At 33.7% G+C, this 23,954-nt stretch overlaps 1 protein-coding gene across 3 annotated transcripts in view; it reads left to right on the forward strand.

Moving 5' to 3' along the window:
* Positions 1–23,954, forward strand: part of LOC127850763 (dynein axonemal heavy chain 8-like) — a 232,215-nt gene that overhangs the window by 57,695 nt on the left and 150,566 nt on the right. For all 3 annotated transcript variants that reach the window (XR_008035439.1, XM_052384053.1, XM_052384052.1), the window contains exons 11-19: positions 687–935; positions 2,679–2,876; positions 10,237–10,313; positions 11,107–11,200; positions 11,754–11,873; positions 13,647–13,788; positions 22,150–22,337; positions 22,686–22,766; positions 23,449–23,565. Coding sequence is in view for 2 of the 3 variants with exons in the window: in XM_052384053.1 (XP_052240013.1) it covers positions 687–935; positions 2,679–2,876; positions 10,237–10,313; positions 11,107–11,200; positions 11,754–11,873; positions 13,647–13,788; positions 22,150–22,337; positions 22,686–22,766; positions 23,449–23,565 (1,266 nt within the window). In the remaining variant the exon portion in view is untranslated. The remainder of the gene's footprint in view (positions 1–686; positions 936–2,678; positions 2,877–10,236; positions 10,314–11,106; positions 11,201–11,753; positions 11,874–13,646; positions 13,789–22,149; positions 22,338–22,685; positions 22,767–23,448; positions 23,566–23,954) is intronic.

The following is a 23,954-nucleotide window of genomic DNA, read 5'->3' on the forward strand; positions in this document are numbered from 1 at the left end:
TAGAATTTTCAGTTTGCCAATTAAGTAATAGAATTTATTTATTTGTAACTACTGGTGGGAATTGTTATTTTCATTGGATATCAATATTAGGTCAAAAGATGGGTTAGATAACTAAAACACAACATATTGGCATGCATTTATTTACAAGATAAAAAAACATGAAAGTATCTCAGTAGTTTAACAACTGTACGGCTAGAGAACATAATTCCAATTGAACAACTGACCAGTCATTGGTTTCTGTGAACTAGTGTGCTTAAGTCCCACTGAATGTAATGCTAAAATCCTATATTTATTGTACATAATAAATTTATCTGTGATTAGTTCATTGCCCCTGAAACAGTTTGCACTTTTACATGATGTTGAAATCCTTATACTGTAAATAATTATCATTAAATTGCCTTCTCAAAGATGGACTACCAAGAAATGCAATATTTTCATATAGACCGTGTTCTGGGAAACTGGTTCTTAATGTGCCTAAAGTGTTGTTCCTTATTAGGCTGTGAAGACGACACTTTCTACCTAGACTGGATTTTACAAGAGACTTCCCTTAACTAAAATTTCCATTAAAGGGGAAAGTGTCGTCTCTGATTTGCCTGTGCAGACTGCACAGGCTTATCTGAGATTATACTTAATGCTTATGCTTAAGTCCCATTTTTTGCATGGCTCATATTTGTTTTTCTTTATAGGTGACTAATCAGATGGTGACAGCTTGTAAACTGTTCATTGTGAACAACAGCACAGAGAGGATCTGGGACATGGAACGCCAGCCTCTAATGGAGAAGCTTCAACACTGCTGTAACCTCTACAAGTCATATCAAGACCACTTCCAGAAAACAAAGCATGCCATTGAAAATTCACCAGGAGAAAAACACTTTGAGTTCTCTGAAATGTCCATTTTTGGCAAGTTCGAAACGTTTTGCAAACGTCTGGAAAAGGTAATTTGAAAAACATAGGATGTAAATGAATATCTTATTAGAAATTTTAGTGTTTTTTGTTCAAATTTGGGACCTGTAGACCCATTCCCAATAGAAAAATGTATATATTTTTCCCCAATGGAACCCAAAATCCCAATGGATGGTTTCAAAAAATAAAAAATAAATAAAAAGAATATATATATATCACCCCATTGGTGCAAAAAGGTACCATGTGATTCCCTATTACAATGTCACATGGAACCTTTTTGTAAAAAGGGGCAATAGATATATTTATTCATTAAATTCATCGAAGATGTGAATTGCTGGCAGTGTTTTTATCTGATTTTGGGGAAAGGGACTTTTTTGAGGGAAAAAAAAATTGCGTGAAATGCCGGATTTGGGGGAAAATAAGGAAAGTCTTAAATAATAAATTTAACATATTTTATTGTTTTTAAAACAAATTCAAGGCAAGAGATAATTTAATTATGCAATATGTTCTTTTTTTCTACACTGGAGCAGGTTAACTTATGTATTTAAAGTTAAAAAAAAAATATGTGGGGGGGGGGAATGAAATATGGGGGAAAATTTACCTGCTAAGGGGAAAAAAATCCGAGGGGAAAGGGCCGTTTTTGGGTGGATCACAAAGAAGGAAAAAAAAAACTGGCTGGATGTCGTTTAGGTAGACCAGTTCTTTTCTGATTAATAACTCATTAAAAAAAAATGATCGATTGGCTTGATACTTCACATGTGATTGATCCAGAATTGTCTTATTTATTAACATGCCTATGTAAAAGATCTCAGACCAACACTCTAAACAAACATAGTGTACCTATCAGACACCACATCAAGTTCATTTTTGTGAAATGGTAAAATGGGAGACATTGTCAATTAAATCTCATCAGTCTGCCTGTTCAGTGACTGTACTAGCAGTGTTCCTGGAGTATTTGTCTCAAAGGAAGCTCTCTTCATTTGGTTTGAAATAAGTGCGACATTGGGCGTGATTATCCCCACGCTTTTGAAAAAGCGTGGGGATATTGTGGTTATCCCCACCGCCTGGCCATCTGTCCGTCCGTCCTGGCCACTATCTCCTCCTACACTATTAGCACTAGAACCTTGAAACTTACACACATGGTAGCTATGAGCATATGTGCGCCCCTGCACTATTTGGAATTTTGATCTGACCCCTGGGTCAAAAGTTATGGGGGTTGGGGTGGGGCCGGGTCAGATTTCACTCATTTTTTGAGGTTATTTTACATAAACTTCTTCATTCCTACACCCATTTACTTCAAATTGATACTGAACCTCTCTTATGACAATACAGTCAATCTCAACTATCCATGGCCCCATTACCAACCCTGGGGTGCCCCGCCCACATAGACCACGCCCACATAGACCACGCCCACCCAAAATTGCCTTTTACTATAACTTCTTCATTTCTACACCGATTCATTTCAAATTGATACTGAACCTCTCTTATGACAATACGGTCAATCTCAACTATGCATGGCCCCATTACCAACCCTGGGGCGTCCCGCCCCCATAGGCCACACCCATTAAAAATTGCCTTTTACTATTACTTCTTCATTTCTACACAGATTCATTTATAATTGATACTGAACCTCTCTTATGACAATACGGTCAATCTCAACTATGCATGGCCCATATACCAACCCTGAGGCGCCCCTGGGTCAAACATGCGGCGTGGGGATACGCGTCGGCCTCTGCCACACCATTTCTAGTTTAAATATGCATTGTTTTTTTCAGATCATCACTCTGTTGAGGTATATTGAGAACTTCAGCACATTGGCAGGCTCAAAGATCGAAGGTTTGGAACCATACTCCACCAGGTTTATACAAATCTTCACCAGTATCAAGAAAAAGCCGTATGATGTCCTTGATCAAAGAAAAATTGAGTTTGATCAGGACTATGATGAGTTCAAAAAACAACTTGCAGAACTAGAGGTAGATCTTTTTTATTTACTGTGTTATCCCAATTTTTTTCTTCTAAATTGCTATATTTCCATGTGAAGGAAGTAATGTATTTCTATATTTATAGATTTGTCTTGGTCTGTACTTCCATCCTATCTGGGCTGCTTTTTTGTGTCTAGCGTAACTCAAATAATGTTGCTATAGGGATGAAACTTTGCAAATACAGATTATTAACCAGCATGTGAACTAATTTGCCTCAGTATTTTGATTGGGATATTAAAACCCATTTCTGGAAAAGGGGCTTAAATTTTGCCAAAGTGTAAACCAGCATGTGAGGTGTCGCACCTCCATATTTTAGTTTGCAAGTTTTTGACATCACTTGAGTTATGGCCCCTTTTGATACAAAAAATGATATTTTTTAACTTTTGTCATCTGTAACTTAAAATGTATTGCTGTAACTTAACAAATATTTTAACCAGCTATTGTTACATATTAATGACATATTAAACCCAAAATGTAGGACTCAAACAACAAACATATTGACAAGGATGTGACCATGTGCACCTTTACAGACATTCCTAGTATTTCAAGTCCATAAGACATCTGGTCCTGTAGGCTTAGATAACTTGCAGGACCAGACTGGGATCAAACATCTACCTACAAACGTCCCAATACATTTGCGAAGTTAAGTATTTTGTCGTTTGGCAACAACTCAGGTGCTCCATTAATACCTAAGTGCTTGCTGTTTTCCTAAGCCAATAAGGTGTATGGTTACATTTTGTTTTGTTAATTAACACCAGTTATTGTCTAACTCTCGATTTAATAACCAGCTCTGCCCTATGTTGATGCACACTGTGTATTGATTTTTTGGTGCAATTACACTATGACGTATAGGCCCAAAGTCTTCAGTTCAAAGAATTTTTTATCTAGAATGACATAAAACATGACACTATTATAAAATATTATAGTACAATATTTATCGCCCATATTGCGATATTTTTTTGCTATTGGCTAAATTTGGCAAAACAACGGTTAAGGCTGTGCATCAAGTAACTGACTCAGTATCGCCATAATGATAATTGGAAAAAAGAAATGGAAAAGGAAATTAAACAACTCAGCAGTGAAAAATTAAAACTAAACAACTACAAATCACAACATTCTTACTTAGTATTCAAAATTAATATTTCAACAACAAAACAGTTAAAACAATACAACTTTTAAATAGAAAATTCCATAAATATACACTGGTATGCTCATTAATTTTAAAACAAAATAATGTTTTCAGGAACTGATAGTTAAACATGACAGTGACTGAAAAATGTTAATCAAAATGTACAAAAACAACACATTAATTTCTGTTATAAATCAATGCAGTACCTTTAAACAACAGATCACATGTCATATAAAAAATACTTAAAGCAATTCTCAGTTTTAAAACAACAAAGCTATCAGAATTTAGCAATTTTAAATGACAATTATTTCCAGGTCGCGAAATTATATTACCAGAGATGGAAATTAGTGGTTTCCCGTGGGCAAGTGGATTTTGGCCTGGGCAACTCAATTTCAAAAGTTGGTAGTCCGGCCGGGCAATTTGTTTTTTTTAAAGCTTAAAACAATTCAGTGCAATACAAATTGAATAACCAGCGTTTTTTTCCCCTTATTTATAAAGTACCGGTAAACGGGCACTTTCCCAATTACGAAAAAACTACAAATTTCCCAATTGCTGTCCAAAAAATCCCAATTTAAGGGAAACAAATAAATAAATATATATATAATTATTTTTTTTGGAAAATGCAACATTTTGTTAGTTTCCCTATGCAGCTCTTTGGTTTGAACCTAGGTAAATATAATATTGACAGCTTGAAAACACTTAGTTATCAATTTTAAAGTATTTGGGAGCATAAAATCAAATTCACCAATTTCCCAATTTGAGGGTTTCACGACTCGATTTTTCCCAATTTGAGGGTTTTCACGACTCGATTTTTCCCAATTGGACCGGTACGGGTACTTTTCCCAATTGGACAAAAAAAATCGCTGATAACAATTGACTACCATGGATCAATACTAGTAAAATAATATTCATTATTTAGGAATATATAGGAAATGATTCAATTCAGGCTCATAATAATACATCATGCATTGAACATGTGTAATGTCAGCAATTTTATTTAATTATCTATTATTTTATTAAAAGAATGTATAATATACACATGTACATATTTCTGGGCTCGTTTCTCTTTATCTGGGCAACCAAAATACTAAAGATGGTTGCCCGTGCGGGCAACCAATAGTAAGAAGTTAGTTTCAATCCCTGATGACAACTCTGGATTCAAATAAAGATGTCAAAAAACTAGACACAAAGATACAAAAATCTATGAACTGGCGCTTGTAATCGTACATTTGAATGGAAACAAACTGTTAATACTACAATTACAACGATCGTAGATGAAGAAGGTGTTTTTGTTCAATTAAAAATTGACAAAGACTTGCTCACCTTTGAGGAAGTTTTTGGGTGTGCATGCGCAATAATATTTCTTTAATGTAAACAAAAAATATGGTGATATGTTTTGTGCTTATATTTCATTTAAGCTCGCGTTTTCTTTTCAGGTTTAAATTCATAGATCAAATTTTTTCTTTAATTATTTCCCGGACATTCGGACCAGCAACATGGCATTTTCAGTTCCACCTGTCTTTAAAACGTCGGTCAGGTCTGACGCTTTGGGGAATGCTTGCTTTATATTTTATTGTTTTTATTGTGGATCTTTTCTTCACAATAAGAGTTCTAGCCAATTTCTATTTAAAAACAAATTACATTTTTTAAATTGTGTTGCTCATAACATTGCCTGAGAGCTGAAATTTTACAAACATGTTAATCAGAATTTGCAGTTTTGCACCTCTATATTTTAGCTTAAATATTTTCTAAACAAGCGGAGTAAAGGCTACTTTCTACGTATTCCAACACACATACTTCAAAAACAAATCACCGCTTGATGGCTGAAACTTTACATACTTGTTAATCAGTTTGAGTGACTCCATATTTTGGTTCAGTCTTTTTTCAGACATAAGTGTAGTGTTCAGACAAATGCTTAATGTGGGGGCATCTGTGTCATTTGGAAATCGGCAATTGACTTTTCCAAATTTGCGTGTCTTTTCGGTAATTTTGCTCCTTTTTGCTATTAAGCAAAGACGTTGCTTGATTATCTCCCTTAACGCATTCAACAACAACAACAACAATGAAAAGGCGCAAATTGGAATCGGTCAAAAAGCAGTCAAATATTTTGACGTTCTTTTCATCACATGATGAGTTTTTGCTCCTGATTGCTTGCGTTTTTTTGTGTTAATGCAAAGTTTTTGTTGTTGTAAAAGTTTGTTTTAATTCAGTTACGTTTCAAACTAGATGTGTCATGCAAAAAGTGCATGGTAGACGGACGATCAGGCCTTTTCCGCTCATTTCTGAAGGGCCGAATTTCTGCCCCATTCCCAATCCAAAATCAAACAATATCAGAATAAAATGTCACAATTGGAACCTTGTGCAAAAAAACCGTCAAAATCGTAAAAATTGACCCTAAAAAACGAGTGCAATTACGTATCCGAAATTCATATTTATACAATCTTTTGTTAGTTAAAAAAGCTATAATTCATAAAATGCACACAAAAATGCTCAAATTTAAGTGCCTGGTTGACCCTTAAAATAGCCATAAAATGGCCCAAAATGCAGGAAATCAAGTGCTCAATTAGAAAAAAATTATGGGGTAGCATGCCCCCGGACCCCCTAGAAGGCCTGTTGGTTTAACAATTTGGCCTGTTGGCTCAAAAATTATTGAGAACCCTGGAAAGTCATATTTATACAATCTTTTGTTAGTTAAAAAAGCTAAAATTTATAAAACGCACACAAAAATGCTCAAATTTAAGTGCCTGGTTGACCATTAAAATAGCCATAAAATGGCCCAAAATGCAGGAAATCAAGTGCTCAATTTTAAAATTTTTACGGGGGAGCATGCCCCCAGACCCCCTAGAAGGCCTGTTGGTTTTACAATTTGGCCTGTTGGCTCAAAAATTATTGAGAACCCTGAATCAGACAAACTGACATTCTAATTGAAGAGATTTCTCAACCACTTAGTTTTCTGCAAAGTCTGTTAACTAGTTTAATAGCTCATTTGTTTAAACATATATTCATGTTTTTTTCAGGGCTATAGATAACTTTTGGGTATATAGGATAATTCACCCCCTACTTTTGACAACAATAGGGGTTTTGTAAATTCAATAGAGTTTTAGCAAAAAATGTCACCCCCTACTTTCGAGCTTTATTGGGTTTTTCAACCCCGTTTTTTTTAAGGCCATCCTTAAAAAATTGTTTGTTTGGCATAACCCGACCCAGGTAAATTTGAGTGGGTAGGTAGGTAGGGATTTTATTTTATTTTTGTAATTTTTTTTCTGACATTGAACTCCGACATATACCAAACTGAAAGGTAATTATCAAATAAAGCTCTAAGTCTTCTGCCTCTGGTAAAGATTTTTCTGCACCGTCCGTATCACCGCACGTGTATTCGTAAGTCTATTTTTTCTATAAAGAACTTCGAAAATATAATATAATCGACGAAAAATACTTTATCTGAAAACGACAGTCCGAAAAATTGTACGCATTTTGCACATGAAATAAAATGTGCATATCGTTTGACTACAGAACATGAAAACAAGTAACCTAGCAAATACATAATTAATATATTATTTGGTTGACATATTACTTTACAATAGCATAGTTTGTGATTAAAAAAAACAAAGTAATTATAACATTTTAATTTCAATCAAGAACAGAAAGGTGCAACATCTTTGACATGTAACTAATTATTTAATTATCATCCTTTAATTCAGATCAATAGTCGGTAGAAATTTGTAAAGTGATCAGCTTAAAAATAATTTATTGAGTGTTACGCCTCTTTTCATTTGCTTATTTTTTTATGTGACTTTTGCCATCGGCCGTTATATTGTAGGCAGACGACAATATCAGCATTAATGACCCAATATTATCCGATAGCGAACTCAATGTTGATTGGCCAGCTACCATATGCGCTTCAAATTGTTCATGGAAACAAACAGAAAAATGGTTTTAAAAAACCCTCCGGATTCAAATGGCGGATGTTTTCAATGAAATTTAACGAGATTTAAGCATATTCGCAAATTATATTTTTCTTGAGCCAAATTCGCTATACTTTCGCAAATGGCGAACAACAGCGCGAGCCCTGTAATAGTGAGCATTTATTCCAATAATAACACGTTCGCAATGCTCGCGCTGGCGTTTGCAATTTGAGTCATTTGCGAAAATATTGAGAATTTGGCACAAGAAAAATCTAAATTGCGAAAATCTAGTAAAATTTCGTTGAAGACATCCGCCATTTTAATCCGGACTGGTTTTCTATATTTGTCTCTTTGTTTCAATGAAAGTGTTTGCAATTCGAAAAGTTAACGAAACCCGGTCTGTACCCAATTAGACATTGCTTGACCTTATTGTTAATGAAGTGCAAATGGTAGCTGGCCAATCAGCATTGAGCTCGCTTACACATGACATGACGTTGTCGAATGAAACGTGAGGACGGGTGGAGCTATCTGATAATATTGGGTCATTCATGCGCAGATGTTGTATAATTTGAATACACATTTAATATCGCCATCTGCCTCCAAAATAGCGACCGGTTGGAAAGTCGTATAAAGAGATAAGCAAATGAAACAAAAACGTGACAATACCTGTCAATAAATATTTCTAAGCTGACCACTTTTTATCTTTCTACCGAATATTTACCGATCTAAATTAAAGAGTGATAATTAAATAAATAGTTATATGGCAATAATATTACACATCTCCCAATTGCCAAATTGAATTGAACAGTGATTATTAATTAATTTTTTTTTTTCACTCCCAAACTATCCTGAACGACAGCAGCGTATTTTAATAAAAGGGATACGAGAAAAACAGGAAAGTCTAAATAATCGCATATGCATTTGTTAAATAAATAGGTGACTCAAATAAATACCAGTACGCGTTTTGTTCATTGCTATTCTAGATATCCTTGAAAGAGCATTCAATTAAATGATGCAAATAACCGAAAAGGATAAAAAGCGGAAAGGAAAAATTTAGCGGAAAGAATTTTCGGCGAGCAAAAAAAATTTTTTTTTGGAAAGTAACAAAAAATAAATTCAGTCGGGCCGATTTTAGTGGGTCGGTAGGGTTATGCCAAACAAAAGAATTTTTAAGGATGACCTAAATCAATTGGGTAATTTAGGGAATGACATATATACTATAATAAAAATCTACTAAGGTTACTATATTATTTATACAAATGGAATTCAAAAAGGTACCTGTACATAACAACAAACAATTACTGAATTTCTGATAAAGTTAATTTCTTTTTCCGTTGAATAAGACCAAGTTTGTGAAAATCGCTGCACAATTGATGAAGTTATGACTGTTCAAAGCGTTGCACCACATTCTCAGGACATTTTGGGTTGAATATACCTTGAAAATGAATGTAGAAATCGACGGGTCTACGAATAATTACAATAAAAGCCAAAAGGTTGATAACTGCTAGAAAGACTGCATTCTTTTCTTCATAGGACGGCATATTAACTATCCCGTACAGTTTTGTACGGAAAATAAAAATAACACTAAAATGTCTAAAAAAATACAGCCGGTTTTTGTAGGAATTGCTTTTAGTGATGCAAGGTTTTTTACGGGAATTACGTTATTAAATTTGTATTTTCGTTTTTGTACGCTTTTTTTGCAATTTAATTACGTTTTTTATACTCCCCTAAAATTTATTTGGGGCGGAGCATATTGTCACTGCTTCCTCTGTCGTCCGTCCGTGTGTCCGTACGTGCACAATTTTTGTCCGGGCTATTTCTCTGCAACTAATGACCGGAATTCAATGAAACTTTATGGGAAGCTCACTACCAAGAGAAGATGTGCATATTATTAGCTGGTTCTGGTCGGATGATTTTGCACAGAGTTATGGCCCTTTGAAATTTTCCATTAACTGTACATATAGTGCAATTCTTGTCCGGGCTATTTCTCAGCAACTTATGACTGAAATTCAATGAAACTTTATGGGAAGCTTCACTACCAAGAGAAGATGTGCATATTATTAGCGGGTTCTGGTGGGATGATTTTTCACAGAGTTATGGCCGTTTGAAATTTTCAATAAAAAATGTATTGTCCCCCCAACTACTGTGCCCTCAATACGTTTCCTTTTATCTGGATATATAGTGCAATATTGTGAAAAAAACAAACTTTGGGGAGCATCACCTGTCTCCGACGGTTTCTTGTTGTTATTTTAATTGCGTAATAACGCAAATACGCTTGTTATCTATAGCCCTGATTTTTATTTTCACATATTTCCAGATTGGCATTGAAAAATTCATGAACAACAGTTTCAAGAAGATAGCTTCAACACTGCAGGCATTAGAGATGGTGGAGAAGTAATATAACTTATTAAGAGTACTCAAATCTTCACACCATTTCATCCAAATTTAGTTTGTAATAGAAAGGTTTGAAATAGTGACATTCTCTGTTGTCCTAATTTATGTTGTAGTAAACACCTGTATTTGCTTGAATTACACAATAAATTAAACATGCTAGTGCAGTGCATTACACCATAGGTTGATAAGTTTTTAATGGAAGGTTGTAAATACATTTTTTTAAACAGATTTTATAAATTGATAAAATTAAAATAGTCTTATATGTACATATAAAACAAAGAAAATAGTGAAATATTACTAACCACTTTACGGCCATGCACTTTAAAGTGTCCAATATTGAATATGAAATTACTGCTGATAATAAACCTATGTGTGCATGTAAGCTAGAAAAAATAGAAGGCACTAAGATATTATCAGGCAATGACAGTGCAAAATCAACAAACTTTTAAAAGACAGTTTGGAATTATGTGTGACTTTGAAATAAACGCTAATTTTAAAGCATGAAATATGTTGTTGGGACCTAGATATGTGTTCAAAATAGTTATGAATTTGGAAATAGGAAATTCTTATTAACAATGAGTATTTTAGTAAAATTATGAGCACTAAAATTGGGACCAGAGAAGAGATTCAAATAAGGGATTTAGTGTAATTTGAATGAACAATATTCCCAATAAAGTTAGCTGTTTCAGTTGTATGTTCTTTCAAGTATAAATTACTCCCATCATTACAACAGTTCTCACTTGAACTGATCTTTCTGTTTTTTTGTGCAAATCCTTGTTTTATTAATTATTAGGTTTGAAAAGCTGAATATTCCCAGACTGAACATTGAACAAAAGTATTCAACCATCTTTGTACAGTATGGCGTGGAAGTTGAAGACATGAGAAAAGTTAGTATCAAAGGTTACTGAAAGTGTTGAATCTGTATTTGTTGCTACGTGATTTTTTAAAAGTTCTAGTCCTAAGAATATTTTGAATTGCATTTTTAATATCACAATTTCAATTGATTCTGATTAAATTTAAATGAAAGCCTCTCTTTTTTTTAAGCATTTAATAATGTCTTCTTTAAAAACTCTTGGTATCATCGGAATATGCATTACAGGATGCGCATGCCATTTACCCCAGAGACACTTCACCAACTGTTAAGTAACATCTAGAATCTATACAATAATAAAAAATAAAAAAACATGATTATTTTTAACCAAGTTCAATTAATTGCTATATTAAGATGACAAAAAATGCAAAGTTGATTTCATTGAATATGCTTGCTCAGGGAACACAGGGGTTAAATGCATTTGCATAAAAACTTGTCTCAGATGAGCCAGCTTTTATGGTAGGTGGAAAGTGTCGTCCCTGATTAGGCTGTGCAGACTGGGATGACACATCATATATATATCCCACTTCTCCCAGAAAGATGCTTAAATATTGTCTTTTGTTGTACAGTTGTACCAGAGACTAAAGGAGGAGCCTGTGGTGCCTAGAAACATGCCACCAGTCTCTGGGAGGATCACCTGGTCTCGACAACTGCTGCAAAGAATTGTTGACCCCATGGAGATATTCATGGTAGTACAAATTTTCACGTTGTAAATTGCATCCTGTTTTTTTCATTGGCAAGTTATCATACAAACAATTAAAAGTAACAATATAATCTGGTTAGCTTGCAATTTTAAACCAGGTTTTCCGAAGGAAAAAACTGGTTATTAGATTGGCGGATGTCGGCGGGTGGGCTGGCGGGCGGGCGGAACAAGCTCGTCCGGGCCATAACTTTGTCGTTCATTGTGAGATATTAAAATCATTTGGCACATTTGTTCACCATCATTAGACGGTGTGTCGGGAGAAAGAATGACGTCGATATCTCCAAGATGAAGGTCACACTTTGAGTTCAAAGGTCAAAAATGGCCATAAATGAGCTTGTCCGGGCCATAACTATGTCATTCATAGTGAGATTTTAAAATCATTTGGCACATTTGTTCACCATCATTGGACGGTGTGTAGCGCGAAAGAATTACGTCAATATTTCCAAGGTCAAGGTCGCCACAACTAAAAATAGATTGATTTTGAAAAAAGTGGGGTAACTTTGAACAATCATTAACAATGCACATTCTGAGATGGTCTCCCTTTATCAGACTTTTTAACCAGGTTTTCCGAAGAAAAAAACTGGTTATCAGATTGGCGAATGTCGGCTGGCGGGCGGGCGGAAATAGCTTGTCCGGGCCATAACTTTGTCGTTCATTGTGAGATTTTAAAATCATTTGGCACATTTGTTCGTGATCATTGGACAGTGTGTTGCACAAAACAATTACGTCAATATCTCCAAGGTCAAGGTCGCCACAACTAAAAATAGATTGATTTTGAAAAAAGTGGGGTAACTTTGAACAATCAGTAACAATGCACATTCTGAGATGGTCTCCCTTAATCAGACTTTTTAACCAGGTTTTCCGAAGGAAAAAACTTGTTAGCAGATTGGCGAATGTCGGCTGGCGGGCGGGCGGAAATAGCTTGTCCGGGCCATAACTTTGTCGTTCATTGTGAGATTTTAAAATCATTTGGCACATTTGTTCGTGATCATTGGAGGGTGTGTTGCACGAAACAATTACGTCAATATCTCCAAGGTCAAGGTCGCCACGACTAAAATTTGATTTATTTTGAAACAAAGGGGTTCATTTTAAACAATCAGTTCAGTTTGACTTGTTTTCCTTGATATTTTTTTTTTATGCCCCCGGATCGAAAGATCGGGGGTATATTGTTTTGGGCCTGTCTGTCTGTCTGTCATTGTGTCAGTCATTGTATGTGTGTGTCACAAAACTTTAACCTTGGTTAAAGTTTTATAACTTTTGCAATGTTAAAGATAGCAACTTCATATTTGGCATGCATGTGTATCTCATGGAGCTGCACATTTTGAGTGGTGAAAAGTCAAGGTCAAGGTCATCCTTCAAGGTCAAATATCATTGTAATTTTTGTTCCTAAAACTTTAACCTTTGATAAAGTTTGGTCATAACTTTTTGAATATTGAAGATAGCAACTTGATATTTAGCATGCATGTGTATCTCATGGAGCTGCACATTTTGAGTGGCTAAAGGTCAAGGTCATCCTTCAAGGTCAAAGGCCAAATTTATGGCTTCAAAGCGGCGCAATAGGGGGCATTGTGTTTCTGACAAACACATCTCTTGTTCATATTGAAAACCTGTTTTTGTGACAATTTTATCCCTTGTTACTATATAGCATACCTATGTGCACATATTTATAAACTTAGTAATGGTAAACATGCTTTGCCATGGAAAGCATATGTGTAAATCCAACTAAACAAACTTTCCAAATTAATCTTTCACATTTAAGGCTCATCCAACATCCTACCAAGGTGGAGGAGATGAATCAAAGAAAATTATCAAGAACTACAACAGGATGGCTAAAGTACTGATTGAATTTGAACTCCTGTTCCATGATGCTTGGAAGAAGTCTGTAGAAGTCTGCACCAACAGTGAGATGGACATTTTATTAAATCAATCATATATGTCTACCTTAGTGTCTAGTTGGAACTTTTGATGCAATTGACCTACATCTAGTAATTTGTTGATTGCCAGGTCAGATAAACTGAAAAAAGTCAAAGAGTTTATTTTGCAATTACTCATTTAGTTCTGATTCAATAATGTGTGTTTATTGGCTGAAAATTTTATTGTCTACAGCATAGGGATGTAATGATACACTAGGTGACGAATACGATACGTATCACGATTACAGGGTGGCGAATACGAATATTTATTCGGGAATATGAATTTCAATGAACAAAAGTAATACTGACAACTTGACATGTCATTATATAGTATGAAACTATGAGTATTTGTCAAGTTGCTTAATTGAGTATACTTAAATACTGAAAATATGAAATATGCCACTTTGAAATAACAAATTGACTAGACCTGCTTAAACTTTGAACACAGTATTGAAACTTTTGAGAAAACATGACTAGTACCAATAAAATCCTTGATAGGCTAGGCACATGTATATTAGCCAAAATTAACACTTAACCTCAAACAAATTCCTTCACAAATGGTATCTACAGTTTTCTATTAAAAAATGAAAGGAGAAGCTTAGAAAAAATGTCCTAAGCTGTATTTCGATAGGAAATGTGTTTTTTGGGGGGGAAATGCCTTTTCATAATTTTCATTACAAATTTTTGGAATTTATCTACTACGAAAGAATAATCATAACTTTTCCATTTATTTCAATGTAAATTTTTCATTTTATCGTAAAATATAATATATATGTAACGTTTTTCAAATTATCTATCATGAAAAAGTGATATTTTTTCGTAAATTACATTTTTGTCATTTTTTAAGTAATTTAATGAAATAAAATGTGATAAAGCATGATTCATTATCGTTTTAACACCAGCAATTATACTTAACAGTCATAGTTTATTATTAGACTTTGCTTAAAAGAGAACTCTAAATGAATACAAAAACAGTTGATTTAGCTAAATGTTAACATGAAAATATATCATTCAACATATGAAAAATTGACTAAAAAATCGAAATTTTTCGAGTTTTTTTGTAATCAAGACATTTCTGCATTTTCAATGTGCTTATTGAATAATTAAAACATAACAACCAGCATTAACAACTTAACAATAATTCTTTGTTAATGGCAATATTCAAGCTACATCACAGTGTATGGTATATATTAAAATCATCATTGCTTTGCAATGAAAAAAGGATGATACGTTTTAATTAACACTATAAGCTGAGCAATAAATGCATTGTTTATGTTAAGTTACAAAACATTTGATACTTTATGTTAAACACTTTACCAAGTGCATTTAAATTGAAAGATATCTGATTTTTAGCTCGGCGTTTTCGGAGCAAACCTGAGGTATTGTCATAGCCAGCTCGCCGTCTGACGTCCGCGTTGTGCTAAAATCTAAACATTGGCTCTAAAATCAAAGTGCTTCCACCTACAACTTTGAAACTTCATATGTAGATGCACCTTGATGAGTTCTACAGGCCACACCCATTTTGGGGTCACTAGGTCAAAGGTCAAGGTCACTGTGACCTTTAAAAAAAATATTCTGATAAGCTTTCATTTATTCAAAACTGCACCCATAGCCGAGATAGGCACCTGTTATGCAGTGCTCTTGTTTAAATTCTAGATATCCAGCTCTTCAATTATTGTTTGTAGGTTACTACAACTTGTTCCTTTGCATTAACCACAACAACCCATGCATTTTAAACAATGTTTCCGACAGCTACATCTTTTGGTATCACAACCATTTTTACTGTTACATCATATGACTTTTAATAACCGCTCAGGCCCTGCTTACATATTACACTTTATATGGTAGGAAGAGCAAATCCTAGGCTGTTGAGGGTTTCTATCAGAAACTTGGAACCAAAGTGATGGTGCATTTGAACACCTAAACCAATGTGTAGTGTTGTGATGACTTTTTTGGTATTTCTGCCTGAATTATAGCTTGACCTATAGATGAAATGTTTCTATTTTTATTTGCACTTTCAATGAGCTGTTGCAAAAAAACACTGAAGACCTTCAGGTCAATATTCATAATTCATGAATCAATAGACATTATATCTGCTGAAGATGGATACTGTTCTTTTGTAATCTCTGTCATGTTTTTTATTTCATTCAAAATAAGTTTACCTGCAGTTTTAATAATAGCTCTCTTTTCACATTCCTTATCATTTGCATTACTTCTTTTGTAAAATAAATACAATATAGAATGGGCAGTAGTTTTAAATGTAACAACATTTTGTTTTCCATTTAGTTCAGTTATAACAACATTATCAAAATGTTCGAGAATTTTCTTCTTCATATATACGTTACTATAAGAAGATTCACCAAACAATTTGTTCATTTTCTCACAAAGGTCATTCACTGTCATTTGGTCAGATTCATCTCTTTAAAATTATTCATTAACTGAATTAATGCTTCATCAGAACAAGTATTAATGGGCCGACCATTTTTAGACTTGACATTTTCATTCATATACAGTTTTGGTACATTATAACCTGATCTGAAATTAGCAGAACAAGCTTGGTGGCAACGTGCTTCTACAGCAGGAAGGTCATTTGTGGACTAAGTCGCCCAAGAACAGTATCACCCCATTCATCACACCTAGATTTACAGGACTCTTTAATACAGTCAATCTTGTATTAAAGGGATCTTTTCACGCTTTGGTAAATTGACAAAATTGAAAAAAGTTGTTTCAGATTCGCAAATTTTCGTTTTAGTTATGATATTTGTGAGGAAACAGTAATACTGAACATTTACCATGGTCTAATAGAGCCATTATATGCATCTTTTGACGATTTTAAAACCTAAAAGTTATAGAGCGTTGCAACGCGAAACGATTGAATAATTTGGAGAGTTCTGTTTTTGTCGTTAAATTTTGTGAAACTACGAAGATTGCTTATATAGGGTATAAAATACGTTCAGCATGTGTACACGGCAGAACAGCTCAGTAGGCTAAAGCGTTTTTACTTCAGGACTCTGGCAGGACACCAGGGGTCACTGGTTCGAAAACTGCTCCGGGCAATGTTGTTTTCCTTTTTTAAATTTTTTTCTTGATTTTTTACTGGAGCTTTTACGATCCAATGTTTACATTTATCAATATAAAGCATTTAATGAACAAGTTTAAAAAATGCCAAAATCTGTGAAAAGGCCCCTTTAAGAGACCACTAAAGGGAGTAACCAAAAGTGGTCTCTTAATAAAATGGTCTCTAAATTAAAAAGGCCATTTGGGATAAATGCGGACCTTTTATTTTAAATCCAGATGCAGGATTATCTCCTTTTGACACAATGATGTCAGCTTGTGTAATCAAATGAATCTAAATATAAATAAAATGAATAAAAGAAAGTTTTACTTTAAATTAGTTTTATTTGTTTCTAATTCTAAATACAATGTAAATGGTTTGCACTGCAGAGAATGGGTTTTTCCGACTCCAAACTCATTCGCGATAAATTTACATGCACTTTTACTCTTCAACACTTCCAATACCCGAATTTTCTCATTTAACACTTTCCATTTTGACATTTTAATTTCTGCATTTAAGCTTATATATATATATCTTACTCGATTATGGTACATAGGGAAATAAATAAAACACCTCGATTGAAAACTAAATAAACAGACCTGATTGGAAAATTTACTAACACAAACTTATTAGTATAATAACAATTACAATTTTTTAATGAACGGATTTCGACACATATTACAGATTAATAGTTTATTAGTTTATTTTTTACACCTCTCGGGAACACTGTGAAAATGTTTGACGCGTCGGCGCATTGTTTATGCAATAAAATCGGCGATCAAATTTGTCACTTAACGTCCCAGATAATAAACTCTTTAATCCGTAGACTGTTGGCAATACATCACTGTATTATTCAACACCACAAATTGATATGCAGTCAGCATTAACACCGGTCAGAACCGGTCATCGAGACAAAGGAAAATTGGCTGGTTTGAAATCAAAACAAAGAAGTAATCGATCATCTTATCGGCTTAGATAAACAATTAACACTGATTTGTACCTGAATGGTCAACAGATTTACCACTTTACCGCAAAGCAGTCGCTTAATTCAAGACTTGGACATCAAAATACACTAAAATCAGCGGTCGCTGGTCGCGTAAGACAAAAGTTGCTTAATACAATATGAAAATGTAGTAAAAACGCTCGGGTGGGATTCAAAGTGGTGTCATAAGACAAAGGTTGCTTAATTCAAGTGGTCGCAAGCACAAGATTGACTGTATTCAAATCAAATTCTAGAGCATACATGCCATAATTTTTCAGACCAATTCCGGGACATTGAGTTAAATTGTCCGGGACTTTTGCCGATTTTCCGGGACATGTTTAAAATGTAGCGATATTTATAGACATATGCAATTTTGGTACGTTTTATTTGTTTCACATCGTTAATTGCAAAAGTTCAAAAGCCTATCCGAAATACACTTGATCTATTAACGTCAAATTAAACATTACTACTTCCGTTACTAGATACAAGCCACGTGTTTTCAGGGTAAGCGTTCTAAACATAGATGGTGACGTCACTGCGTTATTGTTATTAAGACCGGTGTGTAACGCGTAGTTGTTGATTCGCCTTTATTCATTTATAACATTTATATAATAAAAAATACAACAATACAGTACCGTTAGATCGTCAACTCAAATCAATTCACAATACAAACAACCAATCACAAACTTTGTCGGTTAAATGTGCGAACATAAACTGCTTTTAATTTTTTACTCAGCGATGTTGGACTTCAGATGTGTGAACAACTATCCTTTGCCCTTACGCAGCGGGAAATAATGACGTAGTAGATTAAAATCAATAAACAACCACATTAAACAATGCCGCCTTTTCGGTTTGACCGCGTACGTGAGACAATCGATATGATAACAGAACCCCTGTTTATTGATCGATTTTGACACGTAGCGTAGTCTGCCTATTCGGGTAGGCATTGTCATGGAGACGCTGCAGATATACACAGATTCGAGGTGCTGTTAAGCCTAAGATAAGGTACATGTATAGGTACATGTATATATGGATTTTGTAAATTCCGGGACATTTGACAGATTTCCGGGACAGCGGGACAAGTTCTTCATTTCCGGGACTGTCCCGGACAATCCGGGACGTATGGCATTTATGTTCTAGAGTCATAACAGGATAAACGTCGATTCCTCTTTTTCCATGGCTAAATTTAGCATCAGAACCACAAAATAAGCATTTTGTTCCAAAGTAAAACGTATTTCCATTTGTTGATTGCCTGGTTTTGGGACTTGACATTAAATTTGACGTGGATTTCCCTCTACCACTGGTTTGGTTTGGGTGGCAATATTTCTTACGGCAGTCAATATGCACATATTGTCCCGGAACAAACACTATAATCTTGTCTAAAAAAAAGTTTAAAAAAAATAATTGTGTGTTACAGGTATTTAATTGCATTATCTAAATATATAAAGTTTTTCATTAGAAAAGTGCACTATTTGATTTGATAAATACATTAACCTTGATAGCAAGGTGTTATTATATTAAATATTATTAAATATTTAATGGACATTATTGAAAACCATTATATAACTTTTAATCTGTTTTATGCCATGATGTGGGGCTATGACAGAAAGAGTGTAATTGCTATGGCAAAATAAAGGCACGAAGCGTTGCCTACTCGAAAGAAGTTTTTGATTGATTATTAAAATAAAAGTGTTTCACGACGTTAAGTACTCTTATTATGAAAGATATAACTTCAGTTACTTGCATGTCAAAGTTATTATACGATATGTTATATAAATTGTATGCTCATGTCTTTGAGTGTCATGTTGTTCTTCTTGTTGATAATATATTATTAATTAACATATCTCTGTTGTCACCACATTGGATGATAGTTGAATAATTGACTTTTTGGCCGGAGGCCTTGTATTACAATAAACCATATGTTATGTTATGTCATTATACATGATTTTAAATGAATATAAATGTATTAGTTTAATAGGATACCTTTATAGTTTTTTGCAGCTAATGAAAGTCCTTGACATACCTTTTCTCTAAGTTTTGAAACTGGATGGACATGCTCTTCACAGATGACACACACCTAAGTATTCTATACTGATTTTTTCCAGGCTGTAAATATTGAAAATATCTTTAAAGCTACATGCATTTTAAACAAATAGTATATTACTATATATTATCAAGTTGTACATTTTTTTTCCTCAAAATAAGTATATAAATGCAGCCAGCATGGCTGTGGAAATATGTATCGCGATGATAATCGTAATATTAAGGTATACTTGGTCATTTACTGATGTTTTTGTAAATAATCTCACATATTAATGGTTCATCTTCTAATACCATATATATTCATTAATTTATTAAAGTACAAAACAAAATTTGGTTACCTCATTATTGCTATATACAGTTGTTTCCTCATATGCAGAGAAATCACAGTTGTCTCTTTAGATCACACAAAGGTAGATAATTGACGGTAAAAGCAAAGGCATGAGTCTGAAAAAGAAGAGACATGCGTTATTTTATTAGTGTTGTTTGATTCTTTATCCATACAGTATTGTATTATAAGTTAATAAAGTATTAATGTTATGTACAGTTACATTATTACACCAGTATATAATTCAAAAACACACTCCAGTTTATATGAACATGTATAGCTTTATTTTTATTCATATAAAGTTTCTTATGTGTAGAGCTATGATAAATGGTTTAAAGATATATAAATATAAAGTTAAAATACCTTTATTTTATCTATATGAAGCTGTAAAATCAGCAAGCTCATAATAGCAGACGTGATTTTGATAAACAAACAAATTCTCCTCCTGCAAATAATGGAAAACAAAACATAAGTTCTTTATTTAAATTTTACCTTGTTTTTTAATTTGATGGCACTTTCACGCTTCCGTAGTATAAAAATGCATCGTTCGATAATTTTTTTTCCGTCTATTTAATAATAAAATATCAATCCAATATGCATATATAATTAACGTTTTCATAATTTACGAAGTAGCAATCTTAACAAATATCATATGAAATCGAAATTTGAAAAATATATAATGTAAAGCCAAAACGAGTTTCCGTCGTCTGCAACGATTTTCATTTTTAAGAAACTGGTACACACAATTGAATTTATAAGACTATCTTTCTTTTGTATTATATACTTTTGATTCTGAAACACATTACTTACCTAGAAAATGCTGCTTATAGATGGAAATAGCCAAGAAAATGATCCAAGAAAAGAACGCTGGTCAGAGCACATTGTTTACATCTACACCGGTTGCGGTAAAATATGGGTGTATGGTGTAGTAATGGTTCCATCGCTATTTCTTAGAATTTTATTGACTTTGAACAGTAATATCTCGGAGACTGCACGGAGATTTTTGTAGGACTTTTTTTTAGAGTCAGATATGTTATTGATAAATCGTGTGTTGATAATAACTATTGTGAAGGAATTTGTTTGACCCAAAATTCTACATTAACTAGCCTATGAGTAGAACAATTGAGTCAACAGTTGACAGTAAAATTGCTTGGCTCCAGGTTTGTTGATAAGTTGCACAATCATTGTCATAAAGATAAACAAAAATGAAATTCCATCTGCTAATTAAACAACCATCAAAATATTTTTCAATTCAATGTCGTAAATATTCAACTGCTGCCCGCCATTTTTGTTGATAATCTCACTGTGTAACATAGTGGGTGGGGTAAACATGATGAAAAACACCGGAATAAGGAGAAGAACATTTAAATATAGGGGTTTATTGTATGAACCTTCATTTGTAAGGTACGATAAGATGATTAAACTTTCAAACTCGAAACCATGTTGTTTGTATTCGTCAAATATTCGGTTCGGGAGGTGGCGAATAACGAATATGATTCATCCACAGCCGTATTCGAGTAATTCGAATATTCAAATGTATCGTTACAGCCCTACTACAGCAGTACCTTTTTGTTTTACAATAATATTTTTTTCTGTGTTCAAAATAACGGCTTAAGGCATTTATGGAAGTCGTATAGACATAAAAAAAACACATAAACCCATTTATGCCTAGCATCTAGAAGAAGGCCTTGGAAAACAGCGTAGACCCTGATGAGACGCCGAATGATGCGGTGTCGCATCAGGGTCTGTGCTGTTTGCTTAAAGGAATTTCTGTAAGATAGATTCTAAATATAGAAATCAATATACTAGACATCCCTAATTTTTGGAAAAAAAAGATCCAATTTAGAAGGATGGGAGAGTCCACTAGGCATAAATGGGTTAACATTTCCCAGTCATTGTGTTCACATTACCCTTATTTCATGGTGAGATGTGATGTCTGTGCAGATCTTCAGGTGCCAGTGCTGATCAAGCACCCAACTACAGAGCAGCTGATGACCAACTTTGACCCATACATATTTGAGGTGATCAAGGAGTCAGAGTACATGATCAAACGGGACCTCGAGATACCAGAGGCTGCAAAAGTCCTCATTCACTCTAGTGAGAAGCTGAAGTCTTACCATGAACGCATGCAGGTCATTTATTCGGTTATGTTTTTACTTGTCAAGCAGTTTTAAAATATTGTATTATATGCAATATCATGAATCACTTAGCTTGTTGTGTTATAAAAATCAGTTAAAGTGTAAAAAGCTCAGTGGTGCATGAAACCAACCATATTACCACTTGTAAAACAAGTTTATAGTATGTGATAAAAGATGATGAATTGGCATGAATAAATGAAGAGTATACATGATTTCAAAGTTTTGCAAATACAAAACATTAATTTTAGTTGTGTGTAACATAGTTCAGATTTGTACTTTGTAAGATTATTTATCAATATATTATAGAGCAAATGTGTTTTATCTTGACCATGTTCTTTAAAGATGTTGCTTGCTGACAACAAAGAGATAAGGAACTCCATTCCCCCAATCTTTCTGACACCACTTGGTCCAATTCTGAGGAAGGTAAATAGCATAAAAATGCCTCTTTTCCACTAATTGTGGTGAGAAATATTTTATTTAAAATTACTTTGTCTATGAATTGAAGTCTGCATTTAATCAGAGTATGAACTGTGAGGGAAATTTTGCCTTATTTATCTTGGCATCACATACAACATTCCTTGTAATTTTCTAGACAGTCAGATATTGATGAAATGGAGAAAAATAATATTAAAAACAAAAATTACAACTCGACAATGATTTAACTTTCTTAGGGTTGCAACTATTTTGTTACTAATGATTGTTAAAATCATATTTCCATTGTTTCATTTTCATCAAACACCATATTGTAAATGCTTGTGGCAAATGATATAGAAAACAACAAATAAAAAGTGAACATCATACTGGTTCACACAAATCTGTGACCTAATTTAATAACTAGTGAATGAAAGAATTGTAAAATATGAATCTTAACAAATTTGATGTTCATAATAATTGGTTCATCATGGTATAAACAACATGTGATATGAGCAGAGGTAAGAAGTAATAATATTAGCATATAACAAAGTGTTTATTGTTATAGCCAATATGGAACCAAACTATATATAGTAGATATTTTTAAAACTTACTGGTTTCTTTCATTTTATTTTGCATTCCTTGAATCCTCATTAAAAACTCTACATCTGTAAGTGAATATATTCTTTACTAGGTTGACAGTGCTTTGAGGCCAGGATTGTATGCCCACACTTGGACATCGCTCAGTCTGCCAACATTCTTCAAAAATGTATCTGATGCTTTGAGGGATCTACAGATTGTTGTGAAAATGGTACCTTCTTTGCATTTTATACTTCGTGTTTGTCTTATATTCCAATGGGTCTTATATGTGGATCTTATTTGAAAAATGACACAAATTTTAGCGATATCTTCTTTTATTCTTGTGCGAGAAATTTTAAGAGATATCTTTTATTCTTGTGCGACTCGTATACAGGGCAAAAGCGGTTCAAGGTCAATATAAAGAAAATCTTATGAACACTATTGAGGCCACATTTATTGACCAATCTTCATAAAATTTGATCAAAACAAGTTTCCCAATGACATGTCAACTGAGTTTGAAAGTGGTTCAAATGCGGTCATAAACTAGGTCACTCGGTCCAATTATAGAAAAAAAGCTGGTAAACACTTTAGATGCCACATTTATTGCCAAATCTTGATGAT

The sequence above is a fragment of the Dreissena polymorpha genome, chromosome 11 (assembly GCF_020536995.1).
Source record: "Dreissena polymorpha isolate Duluth1 chromosome 11, UMN_Dpol_1.0, whole genome shotgun sequence".
Lineage (NCBI taxonomy): Eukaryota > Metazoa > Mollusca > Bivalvia > Myida > Dreissenidae > Dreissena > Dreissena polymorpha.